The 13,746-nt window shown below is 40.0% G+C and overlaps 1 protein-coding gene across 1 annotated transcript; it reads right to left on the bottom strand.

Moving 5' to 3' along the window:
• Positions 1-11,132: 11,132 nt before the first annotated feature.
• Positions 11,133-12,486, bottom strand: LOC114505733 (melanoma-associated antigen 10-like). The gene has a single exon (XM_028523478.2). It carries the CDS (start codon positions 12,449-12,451, stop codon positions 11,378-11,380), a length of 1,074 nt encoding a protein of 357 aa, XP_028379279.1. The 5' UTR covers positions 12,452-12,486; the 3' UTR covers positions 11,133-11,377.
• Between the last annotated feature and the right edge of the window lie 1,260 nt (positions 12,487-13,746).

Here is a 13,746-nt window from a genome sequence, read left to right as displayed (position 1 = left end):
AAGGATCTAGATTTTCCAGAACTGCTCCTGGAAGCTTTTGTCCTCCTGAGGAAAACTTGCCTTGCTGCTTTTGCAAGTGCCGGGGATCCAAACGGACTTGCTGAGCCTGGGAGCACACCTCACAGTGCTGACTAGGACACACCCGGGTGAGCCCAGCTCTGGCACTTTCCACACACAAAACCTGTGCAGGTTGTCCAGACTGGTCATAGACAGCCCAAACTGTTTGGAACTGCCTGCCTTCACCACTCTCCCTGACTCCCAGGGGACCACCTCCTGGTCCTCTAGCTCAAAGCTAGACTCCCCACACTACTGTGCACTTCCCTTCCATGGATCTGGCTCGCTGGCCAAGTGGCAGGGGCACAGACAGAGAAGTAACAGAGTTGGATTCCTCTCACACTTTTGGTTAACTCGGCTTCTGTTGTTTCCTTTCTATTTGATTTTCTGTGCTTTGAATATGATATGCCTAAAGCAGATGTTTTGTCGTTTTGTTTATCCTACTTTGTGTTCTCCGAGCTTCCTGAATGTGTGGTTTCATGTCATTAATTGATTTTGGCACATCCTCAGCCTTTACCACTTCAAATATTTTTCCTGTTTCTTTCTCTTTCCTCCTCTTTCACTTATGCATACCTTACAATTTTGTACTTGTCCAGAATTTCTTGTATATGTGCTTCCATCATTTCCATTCTGTGCTCTCTCTAAATTTCAGTTTTGGAAGTTTCTGTTGACATTTCTTTAAGCTTGCTCATCATGTCCCAAGCTGTGTCCAGTCTGTTGATGAGCCGATCAAAGACGCTGTTAATTTCTGTCACATTGCATGGTTTTAAAGTAAAATATATTTTCTTACAGTGGTAAAATACACAACTCATAAAATTTGCTACACTTATCATTTTAAATATACAGTACAGTGCTATCAAGTACAATTCTTTTTGTTGTGCGACCATCACCACCACCCATCTCCAGAATTCTTTCCTTCTTGCAAAACTGAAGCTTTATACCCATTAAACCATAACTCCTCATTACCACTTTTTCTCAGTCCCTGGAACCTATCTTTCTACTTTCCACCTGTAGGAATTTTTTTAAAGATTATATTTATTTATTTTTAGGGAGGGAAGAGAGAGAGAGAGAAGAGAAACATCAATGTGCGGTTGCTGGGGGTTATGGCCTGCAACCCAGAAATGTACCCTAGCTGGGAATCGAACCTGGGACACTTTGGTTCCTAGCCCGTGCTCAATCCACTGAGCTACACCAGCCAGGGCTCACCTGTAGGAATTTGACTACCCAAAGTACCTCATATCAAGGGACTCATACAGCATTTGTGTTTTTGTGTCTGGCTTCTTCCCCTTAGCATAATGTCCTCAAAGCTCATCTGTGTTTCAACATATGTCAGAATTTTCTTTCTTTTGGAGGCTGAATAATATTCCATTAAATCACATTTTTCTTATCCATTTGTCTATCAACACTTGGTTTACCTTCACATTTTTGCTATTATGAACAACACTGCTATAAACATCAGTGTACAAATTTCATTTTGAGATCCAGATTTCAATTATTTGGGGTGTGCCCTTAGAAGTGAGAGTGCTGGATTATATGGTAATAGTTTTTCATTTCTGAGGAAACACCATACTGTTTCCACAGTGCTTGTATCATTTTACAGTCCCACCAACAGTGCAAATGTTCAAATTTCTCTCAACCTTTGCTGAAATTTGAGAATTTGTTTTTTTAAATAGTAGCCATCCTAATAGGTGTGAGGTATTATCTCATTTTAGTTCTGATTTATATTTCCTTAGTGATTAATGATGTTGAGCACCTTTCCATTTGCTCACTGATAATGTGAATATCTTCTTTGGAGAAATGTCTGTTCAATTCCTTTGCCCACTTTTGAATAGGCTTGTTTGTTTTTCTTGAATAAGTGAGGTAGGTCTATAAGTACAGTCATGGGAACATCCTGCATCCAAATTATTAAGTGGTAAAGGCATGTGACAGACCAACATGTACATCAGATGTTAGTGCTGCATTTTTGGAGAGGCAATATTTTTTATTAAAATGGTGAAAAATATGTCATCAGGTGAAAATTATTTAAAGCTTTTGTATGAACAGACAAATAGGAAAACAAAATATAAAACTCTGAGCAATAGAAAGATATGGAATAGAATTTACACATCATAATGTTTCTCGCTGAAATAATTAAACTTTTAGGAACAGTAATATTACTAATGGTGATAGAAGTTTTTAATTTAATCTTTATTGTATTTTTCCATTACCATTTAGTCCCCTTATACTCCACTACCTTAGCAATCACCACACCATTGTCCATATCTATGAGTCTTTTTTCCTTTTTGCTCAATCCCTCTACCCCCTAACCTCCCCTCCATGCTGTCATTCTGCTCTCCATCTATGTGTCTGTCCCCATTTTCCTGTTAGTTAAAGTTGTTCATTAGATTCCACATATGAATGAAATCATATGGTATTTGTCTTTCTCTGACTGACTTATTTCAATTAGCATATGGTTCTCCAGGTCCACTCATAACTGTTGTAAAGCGTATTGTTTTTCTTTTCTATGGCTGAGAAGTATTCCATTGTGTAAGTGTCCCATGGTTGTTTTATCCACTCATCTATTGATGGACACTTGGGTTGTTTCCATATCTTGGTGATTGTAAATAATGCTGCAACGAACATAGGGGTGCTTATATACTTTCAATTAGTGTGTTGAGTTCCTTCAGATATATCCCCATAATTGGGATCTCTATGTCAAAAGGAAGTTCCATTTTTAGTTTTGGGGGTATCTCCATACTGCTTTCTACAGTGGCTGCACCAGTCTGCATTCCCACCAACAGTGCAAAAGTGTTCCCTTTTCTTCACATCTTTGCCAGCACTTCTTGTTTGTTGATTTATTGATGATAGTCATTCTGACAGGTGTGAGATCGTATCTTGTGGTTTTAATTTGCATTTATCCGATGATTAGTGATGTTGAGCATCTTTTCATATGTCTATTTGCCATCTGTATGTCCTCCATGGAGAAGCACATATTCAGGTCCTTTGCCCATTTTTTAATTGGGCTGGGGTGTTTTTGGTGTTGAATTTTGTAAGTATTTTATAAATTTTGGATATTAACCCCTTATCAGATGTATTGATGAATATGTTCTTCCCATTCTGTGGGTTTTAGTTTCATTTTGTTGATGATTTTATTTGCTGTGAAAAAACTTGTTGGGTTGATATACTCTGATTTGTTTATTTTTATTTTGTTTCCCTTGCCTGGGGGAAATACTCAGCAAAAGATTGCTACAAGTAATGTCTGAGATTTTGCTGCCTATGTTTTCTTCCAGGATTTTTATGGTTTTGGGTCTAACATTTAAGGCTTTGATCAATTTTTGTGACTGGAATAAGACGGTGGTCTAGTTTTGTTTTTCTGCATGTATCAGTCCAATTGTCTCAACATCGTTTATTGAATGAACTATCTTAGGTCATTGTATATTCTTGCTTCCTTTGTTGAATATAATTGAGTATAAAATGTTGGTTTATTTATGGGCTCTCCATTTTGTTCTATTGATTTATGTGTTTGTTTTTATGCCAGTGCTATGCTGTTTTGATTATTATAGCTTTATAGGATAGTTTGATAATAGGTATCATGATTCCTCCAACTTTGTCCTTCTTTCTCAGAATTGCTGTTGCTATGTGGGGCCTTTTGTGGTTCCACATAAATTTTTGAAATATTTGTTCTCATTCTGTGAAATATGTCCTTGGAATCTTGATAGAAATTGCATTTAATATAAGGATTGCCTTGGATAATATGGACATTTTAATGATGTTAATTTTTCCTATCTGTGAACACAGTGTGTCCTTCCACTTACTTGTATCTTATTCTATTTCTTTCTTTAGTGTCTTATAATTTTCCAAGTACCGGTCTTTTACATGCTTGATTGTTAGGTTTATTCCTTGGTAATTTATTGTTTTGTAGCAATTGTGAGTGGGATTGTTTTCTTAAATCCCCTTTATTTCTGCTAGTTTGTTATTAGCATATAAAAGGCAACTGATTTCTCTATACTAATTTTGTATCCTGCTACTTTGCTGAATTCATTTATCAGTTCTATTAGTGTTTTGGTGGAATCTTTGGAGTTCTCTATGTATAGTATCATATCATCTGCAAATAATGACAGTTTTACTTCTTCCTTTCCAATTTGGATGCTTTTTATTTCTTCTTGTTTGATTGCTGTGACTAGGACTTTCAGTGCTTTGTTGAATAAAAGAGGTGAAAGTGGACATCCTTCTCTGTTCCTGATCTTAAGGGGACCACTTGTAGTTTCTGCCCAGTGACTATGATGCTGGCAGTGGGATTGTCATATATGGCCTTTATTATGATTAGGCATGTTCTTTCTCATCCTACTTTGCTGAGAGTTTATGTCATAAATGACTGCTGGATTTTATCGAATGTTTTTTCTTCATCTATTGATATGATCATGTGGTTTTATCCTTCATTTTATGTGGTGAATCACATTTATTGATTTGTGAATGTTGTACAAAATTTACATGCCCAAAATAAATCCTACTTGATTGGGACGTATGATCTTTTTGATGCATTGCTGTATTTGGTATGCTAATATTTTTTGAGGATTTTAACAGCCTTGTTCATCAAGGATATTGGCCTATAATTTCCTTTCCTTGTAGTATCTTTATCTGGTTTTGGAATTAGGATAATTCTGGTCTCATAAAATGGATTTGGAAGACTTCCCTCATCTTGAATTTTATGAAATAGTTTTGAGAAGGTGAGGTGTTAGTTCTCAGAATGTCTGGTAAAATTCACTGGTGAAGTCATTCTGTCTAGGGCTTTTGTTTGTTGGGAGTTGTTTTTGATTCCTGTTTTAGTTTCACTAGGTCTAATCTGTCTATTCAGATTGTCTGATTCTTCCTGATCTAGTTTTGGAAAATTCTATGTTTCTAGAAATTTATCCACTTCATTCAGGTTGTCCAGTTTGTTAGCATAGAGTTGTTCATAATATTTTCTTAAAACCCTATTCTTTTGGTGTCAGTTGTTATTGCTCCTCTTTTACTTTTCATTTTAGTTCCATAGGTCTTTTCTCTTTTTAATTTCTTTTTTGTTTCTTGGTTAAAGGCTTGTCCATCTTCTTTACCTTTTTAAGAACCAGCTCTTGGATTCATTGATTTTTGTGTTATTTTTTAAGACTCTGTTTCCTTTATTTCTGCTCTGATCTTAATTATTTCATTCCTTCTACACATTTTAGGCTGTGTTTGTTGCTCCTTTTTAAGTTCTTTTAAATGTGAAGTTAAATTGTTGGACTTTTTTCATTTTATTGATTTTTTTAGAAGATAAACCTGTAATGCTATGAATTTCCCTCTTAAGATTGCTTTCCAAGTATCCCAGAGATTTTGGATTGTTGTGTCCCCATTTTTATTTCTTTCAAGCTATCTTTTTGACTTCTCCCTTGAACTTGTCGATCCATTCATTGTTTGATAACATTTTGTTTTGCATTTCCATGGCTTTGCATGTTTTTATGAAGCCGGCATCATCTTAATCCCAAAACCAGATAAAGACACAACAAAGAAAGAAAACTTCAGGCCAATATTGCTGATGAACATAAACACTAAAATCCTCAATAAAATATTGGCAAACCACATCCAGCAATACAGTAAAAAGATCACATACCATGACCAAGTAGGATTCATGCCAGGGATGCAAGGATGGTACAATATTTGCAAATCAATAAATGTAATACATCACATAAACAGAATGAAAGAAAAAAAATCACATGATCATATCAATAGATGCAGATAAAAGCATTTGGTAAGGTACAGCACCCATTTATGATAAAAAAAACACTCAGCAAAGTGGGAATAGAGGGAGAATTCCTCAATATAATAAAGGCCAAATATGAGAGACCTACAGCCGACATCATACTCAATGGGAAAAACTAAAACTTTCCCACTAAGATCAGGAACAAGACAAGGATGTCCACTTTCACCACTCCTATTCACAACATAGCGTGTTTTGTTTTTTTTTTTTTCAGTGTTCTTGTGATTGATTTCTAGTTTCATAGCATTGTGGTTAGAGAACATGCTTAATATGATTACACTTTTATTAAATTTACTGAGACTTGTTTTTTTGTCCTAGGAGGTGATCTATCCTAGAAAACATTACAATGTGCACTTGAACAGTTTGTATATTCTGATGCTCTGAAGATATCAATTAAATACATTTGACCCAGTGTGTCATTTAAGGCTGCTGTCTCCTTGTTGATTTTCTGTTTAGAGATCTATCCTTGGAAGTCACGGTGTTAAAATCCATGACTATGACTGTATTTCCTTTCTTTCTCTCACTTTATGTCCATAAAGATTTGTTTTGCATAGTTAGGTTCTCCTATGTTGGGTGAATAAATGTGTACTAGGGTTATATCCTGTTGTTGGGTTGTTCCCTTTATCACTATGTAGTGTTCTTCTTTGTCCCTTTCTACTACCTTGATTTTGAAGTCTATTTTATCTGATATAAGTACTGCTACCCTAGCTTTTTTTCTTTCCATTTTTCATGAAATATCTTTTTCCATCCCTTTACCATTAGTCTATGTGTATATTTTGATCTGAGATGGGTCTCTTGGAGGCAGCATGTATACGGGTCTTATTTTCTTATCCATTCAGCTACCCTACAGTTTCTGGTTGGATCATTTAAGCCATTTACATTTAAGGTGATTATCAATAGATATGCATTTAACTTCATTTTATTGTTAGACTGCTTTCCTCTGTTTTTTTTTCTTTTTCTTTGTTAAGTTTAAAGTATATTTTATTGATCATGTTATTACAGTTTTCCCAATTTCCTCCCTCTGCCCTGCACTGCCCAACCCTCCAGCATTCACCCCCACCTTAGTTTATGTCCATGGGTTGTACATATAAGTTCTTTGACTTTTGCATTTCCTATACCATTCTTTACCTCTCCCTGTCTATTTTATGCCTACCAAATATGTTTCTTATTCCCTGTACCTCTCCCCCCATTTTCCCCTCCCCCTCTCCACTTAAAAACCTCCATGTGGTGTCCATTTATCTGATTCTGTTCCCATTCTAGTTGTTTGCTTAGTTTTTGTTTTGATTTTTTTAGATTCAGTTGTTGATAGTTGTGAGTTTACCATTTTAACTGTTCATAGTTTTTGTTCTTCTTCTATTTCTTAGATAAGTCCCTTTAATATTTTATATAATAAGGGCTTGGTAATGACGAACTCCTTTAACTCGACCTTATCTGGGAAGCACTTTATCTAACCTTCCATTCTAAATTATAGCTCTGCTGCATAGAGTAAACTTGAATGTAAGTCCTTGCCTTTCATGATTTCAAATACTTCTTTTGAGCCCCTTCTTGCCTGTAAGGTTTCTTTTGAGAAATCAGCTGATAGCCTTATGGGAACTCCTTTGTAGGTAACTGTCTCCTCATCTCTTGCTGCTTTTAGGATTTTCTCTTTGTCTTTAATCTTGGGTAACTTAATGAGCCTTGGTGTGTTCCTCTTTGGGTCCAATTTCTTTGGGATTCTCTGGGCTTCCTGGACTTCCTGGAAATCTATTTCTTTTGCCAGATTGGGGAAGCTGTCCTTCATTATTTTTTCAAATAAGTTTTCAATTTCTTGCTCTTCCTCTTCTCCTTATGGCACCCCTATGATTTAGATGTTGGAGTGCTTATAGCTGTCCCAGAGTTTCCTAAGCCTCTCCTCATTTTTTTGAATTCTTGTTTCTTCATTCTGTTCCAGTGGAATGTTTATTTCTTCCTTTTGTTCCAAATCATTGATTTGAGTCCTGGTTTCCTTCCCTTCACTGTTGGTTCCCTGTATATTTTACTTTATTTCCTTTTGGGTAGCCTTTGCTTGTTCTTTCATTTTGTGACTGAGCTCAATCAATTCTGTGAGCATCCTAATTACCAGTGTTTTGAACTTTACATCCAATAGGTTGGCTACTTCCTTGTCACTTAGCTCTGTTTCTGGAGTTTTTATCTCTTCTTTCATTTGAGCTATAGTTCTTTGTCTTGGTGTACCTCCTATGTTGTTAAGGGGAGAGAGGCTTAGGTGTTCCCCAGGGTGGGGTAACCCTCTTTGCTGCTGTTGTGGTACTATCTGTAGAGGAGGGTTCAGATAGGGAACAATGCTTCTCACTTGCTCTTGTCTAGCCCCATTTCCCATCCAACTCTACCACGAGACTGGACATTTATGTCACTTTTGCAACCCCCACAGGATTCTACATCCAGAAGTTTTGACTCTTTAGTTTCCCCAGTCAGCCTGCCCCTGCCTTGTTGATGGTCCTCTCCACCCATCTGCCCATCTCCGCCCCTCCTACCACTCTGAATGAATGTTTCTTTAACTCTTTGGCTGTTGGAGTTCCGCACAGTTCTACTTTCTGGCAGTTCTGGTTGTTTATTGTTTTTAAATTGGTTGTTATCCTTCTTTTGGTTGTGTGAGGAAGTGAAACATTTCCACCTATGCCTCTATCTTAGCTGGAACTCTGGCACAGATAAATTTTTAACCTGTGAATCTCTGCTATCCTCCATATAAGTGAACTTGCCTGAACACCCGCACAGATGCATATAGATTCACTCAAAGCTGGGTCTTTCCTGTGCGGCAGGGACCAGATAAGAGACAGTGCAGGATGGTTATTTTTTGTCTTTAAAATTTCACCGAACATGTCCACCAAGGAACATGTCCACCAAGGAACCATTTCTCACCTCCTAGGAGGATTCCAGGGTTGTTGTTTTTTGCTTGTTTGTTTATTTTAGAATTTGGCTTTGTCAATGTTTGCTCCTCATCTACAATTTGTAATGAGGCATTAATTTGTGACTAGCTAAATAAGCACTTTCATCTGTGAATGTGTTCAGCTTCCAGATTCAAATAAGAATTCCACTAAAGTCCTATTGCAAGCACCAGAGTGGCTTCATAAATCCTCTGTGTTATCTTCAGGGTTCTATCCCAAGGCACAGTAAGTTACAGGCACAATCAAACTCTACTCACAGTCCATTTGGAAAACAGAGTGTGTTGGAAGAGTGCCAAGAAGGGAAGACAAGGTATCTAGACATCAGGGTCTAAAGTAACATTTTCCACTAAAGGGCTGTGGCTATCATATTGGATCAAGGGTGAACTATGGGAAAGCAGGGGACTCCTGCAGGGAGTAGGAAGCTTCTGTCTCAGGGTGAGGGTAGGAGATTCTGTTCAGCCTTCAGGGGAGGCAGCAGTGATGAGCATGTGGACATACCAGGTTCCAGTGTTGGACAGGAGGGCACACGGGGGAAGAGCAGGGGAAGGGTGCCTTCATACAGAAAAATGCTGAGACTGAACATAAATGCCAGCACCTGGCAGACTCAGCTCTCAACAAATCTCAGACAATCCCCAAATTGTGTTTGATTCTCATTGCCACCTTCCTTCCATAGGCCTTCTTTTACTAAGTGAGTCTCAGGGTCCTACTTTTTGTCATCTGAGAGATGTAATTCATCATACTGAGAAGAGAAATGAATTTTGAGGTTGAAGATGAGCCAAGAATGGGATGGGTGGGGATATCATGGATTCTAGATGAATTCAGGTAGGGAGTCTGGTCTCCACCCTTCCACAACTATCCATGTGATCCTGGGAAAATTACCAGGCCCTGTTGATGTCAGATTCTTCATCTGTGAAGTAAGTGTGTTTGATAAATCCTGTCTTGTAAGACTTAAGAATGTATGGGGAGTTTGTAAGCACCTCACTCAATGCCTGGTATATATTGGAACTTTGATGAATGGCAATTATTTCTAATATTGTTTTGATCCCAGTCCCTTCCACTTTCTCTTCTGACACTGTGTTTAGTTGTCAGTTATCCAGGTTATATTAGAGAATATGCAGCTCAGCAGGACACAGAATACCCAATTGGAAAAAAAAATGTTCCCTAAATAGCACTCAGTAAATTTTCACAGTTAAAGAAAGTCTGCTCAAATTCAGTTGTGGAGGAGCCTCCCCAGCTGGATACAATACAAAGCTTATAGAAAGAGTCAAATAACAACACTTTTCCTCCCTCCAAGCTGCTCTTACATCCAAAGAAACCCTTTATTTCACCCACATCCAAAATCTAGTCCTTGCTAGTAATTGGCCAAATTACACTCAAGATCATTAACATTCAAACTTAACTCTGCTGTGTACTTTTGAGTGTCCCGGGCCAGGAGAAGAGTGCCCATCCAGTTACTCAATGCTCAGTAACCATAGTTCTGCAAAAATATGTGGAAATGATGGATATAAAACTCCTAGTGTTTGCACTAATGATACTGGGACTGTGTGCAGGAAATTCTTTCTTCCTAACCAGGTGATTTCTCTTTCGTTCATCCATGATCCAATAAGAACTTCAAAGAAATTCATCTCAGGCTTCCTCCCACGCTCAAGACACATCATCTGCCACTGCTATCACCCAGCTTCATTACAATCATCCCCCACAGAGGGACTTGCAGTTTCCCAAAACTCCAGAATGCCCTGGCTCAGGCCATTTACACTTGAGTGCCCTCCTCTGGCACCCCACCACCTCTCTCCTTTTATATATTCTGTAGGACTCAAGGGACACCTCAACACTTTCCTTATGTGACTGTGGCTCTAACGCTGTCATTCTATGGATGGGTGTGTCCTGCTTATACTAGTGTTCCCCCGACCCTAACACAGGGCCACCCAGAGGATAAAGGCTCAGTGAATATCTAGGGCATGGGTCCCCAAACCCTGGGTCATGAAGACCAGGGGAAAGGTGTCTTCCCCTGGGCAGGCGAGTGAGTGAAACTTCACTGACATTACCACTTGAGCTCTGGCTCCTGTCCCCCCTTCCCATCTGTGGAAAAACTATCTTCAATGAAACCAATCCCTGGTGCCAGAAAGGTTGGGGATCCCTTATTTAAGGTACAAATGAGTCAGTGAGAATACATTTTATTTATTACTGTTTATTTTTCTACATTCTTGAATAAGCAAAGAAAATCCAGGGGTGTGTGTGTGTGTGTGTGTGTGTGTGTTACAGAATAACAGACTAAAAATAATACAAGAATTTAAAAAATTACTTATTTAATTTTTTTCTCTAGTTTACTAAGTTCTGTCACATTTTCAAAAAAGAATTGTATTTCAATGCATATTACCTCATTACAGACTACAAACAAAATGTAAGTTTTCTCAATTTGTTTTACAAAATAGCAAAATTCTTTTAGCCTGGATATGTCATTTGTAACCTATGACATTTTTTACTTAACCTGTGTCATTTGTAAACTTCGATTATGAAGCTAATAAACATTCTACTTAAAGTAACATTTTAAAGTACCAAAATAGAAGATATATTTCTAAGTCTCCCCAATAGAACAGAAACACAAAGATACTATTCACTATGACTCCCTCAGGCCCAGTATGGCCCTCCACTACATGACACAAGAACTTGCACTGGCCATGGCAGTAGTATTATCTGTGATGTCAATTCTGGCCTGGTTTCTCTGTTCCTCATCTCTCAAAGCCTCTTCATACCAGTGTGGGAAGGATCTGGGGTCAGTCTCATTGACCTGGGCCAAAAACTCCAGGACTTTCATCTTGCTGGTTTCAGCATGGGCCCTGGGACCCCACAGGAACTCATAGCATGCCGGATTGCTGTTAGGCACTTGCCGGTACTCCAGATACTGTTCCTGCACCCACTCTTTGGTGATGAGCTCCCTAGGCTCCCCATAGATGCAATGTTCCCTCCCGGCATGCAACCCCATTACGTTTAGTGCTTCCCATATCTTCTCTTCAGGTACACAATTACCCTCCACAAAGATTATACTTAGGATAAATATCAGAAGGCCAGTCTTGGGCATACTATGCTCATTGCTCACCATCCCATCATAGGTGAGGCCCAGTTTAGTGACTAGGACATAGGAGTGGTTGGTCGGGTCCACTTCCTTCACATCAATGCCATAAACCAGTTGCATGCACTCTAAGGCTTCACTAAAGATTACAGCAAAGTGGTTTTGGTACTCTTTGATGGTGCTACTCAGCATTTCTTCCTTTGTGGTCAGCTCCTTTCTGCGATACTTCAGGAGCAGGAACCTAACCAGATCAGCTACCTTATCATCAATCACAAATCTTGGCAAAACCTGAGTGTGTGGCAGGGCCTCAGAGGTACTTGGACCCTCCTCTTTTGGGCTGCTGGATTGGCTCGATGGAGTGGCAGTGGCAATGGAAGTGGTGGAGGGGCAGGCACTTGGAGGGCTCTGGGGAGGACTTGCTGTCCCAGCAGCACCACAAACCTCCTCTGGGGTACTAGGGGTACTTGAAACCAAAGGATAGAGAGAGGAAGAGGAGGAGGAAGAGGAGGGGAAAGAGGAGGAGCAGGTAGAGGATGAAGAAGAATCTTCTTCCTCAGCCTCAGGAATCTGTGCATCCACACGGCCCTGTGCCTCCCTTTGGGATGGAAGGTCTTCCTCAAGCATGTAGCGTTGTCGTTTTGGAGCTCGAGGCATGACGACTCTGTGTCAGGCAGCCAAAGCAGTATGGGCAGGGGGTGCGTGATGGGAATCTACAGGCCTGGGGGAGAAGGGAAGTGTAAGTGGCCTCAGATGAGATACACATCCTTGGCAGCTCTGACAAAGGTGACCTAGAGGTATCCTCTTTAGGGGTGTTTTGGGCCTCACTGAGGTCTCTCCTCCTGAGTGGCCTGTCCCCTAAGATCCTGAAGGAGGAAGTCAAATGGTCAAGGTGCAGTTGTCACAGCCTGAGGTTCTGTGGCCTACAGTGGGATGGGGTCAGGTGCTGTGCGGTCTCCCCTATTCTGGCATGGAGGATACTCTAGGGACATATGCAGGGCAGGCACCTCACCTCGACTGCTGTCACTGCATAGATCTTCTCAACTCTGTGACCTGTGTTCATGCACCACAGATGAAAGCTTTTGCCTCCTGGTTCCTAGAGCCCCTGTAACAGGAAGTGAGGGAGCACCTCAGAGTCCAAAGGACATCATAGTCATGAGCCTCCAGTGCCGACAAGAGAGAGGCCAAGACTCTGTGAGGTCCCCATTGCTCTGGGATAGATGGTCTCCTCTGTGATCACTCAGGGTCCTCACATTTTCCCTGGAAGGATCTGTGACCTCCCCTTTGCTGCTCTGAGGGAAAACTCTCAGAACAAGGCTATATACCCCTGCTACTGAACAGAAGAAAGTGAGGGGGCCCCAACACCTGGCCACACCTGCCCAGAACCTCTCATGAGGAACATAGCAAGACACAGCCAAACTCTGTGTGATCCATCAGTCCTGGATGAGAAATCCCCTCAGTACTAACTTTGAACTCAGTACTAACTCAGTACTGACAGGGTTTAGGATAACTCCCTCTCTTGACTTTAGGCCACTTTCCTTTGTATTAAAATCTCATATTCATGAGACACTGAAGGAGGAAGTGAGGGACAACACAAATAGCCACCATGTTCTGCTTCCTCTCATAGCTGACAGAAGTGGCAAAGTGGGGCTGGGATTCCATCTGTTCTCATATGAGGTGTTCCCTCAGTCTTCACTCTGAGTCCTGCAAGGGAGCAAGACTCAGAAGCAGGGGAAAATCTGGGCTCCATATGTTCTAGGCATCAGGGTTACTTTTGTCTTCTCTCAGAGTCCACAACTTAAAAGGAACCAGAGCCTGGGGTTTGTCCCTTTACTGACTTAAATGTGGTCCACTCAGTCCAAATCTCTCACCTACCAGAGGCCCACCACCCCAGGCAAAATAAGGGTGCTCTCAGTATGAGAGCCCTGTCTTGGGTCTCTCAGAGCTGAAAG

The sequence above is a fragment of the Phyllostomus discolor genome, chromosome X, assembly GCF_004126475.2.
Source record: "Phyllostomus discolor isolate MPI-MPIP mPhyDis1 chromosome X, mPhyDis1.pri.v3, whole genome shotgun sequence".
Lineage (NCBI taxonomy): Eukaryota > Metazoa > Chordata > Mammalia > Chiroptera > Phyllostomidae > Phyllostomus > Phyllostomus discolor.
Note: the sequence above shows the minus strand (reverse complement) of the source record. Positions and strands in the feature narration are given on the sequence as shown.

Bases quoted from the DNA above. Each gene is read 5' to 3' on its own strand.
- LOC114505733 (XM_028523478.2), bottom strand. From the start codon at position 12,451: ATGCCTCGAGCTCCAAAACGACAACGCTACATGCTTGAGGAAGACCTT.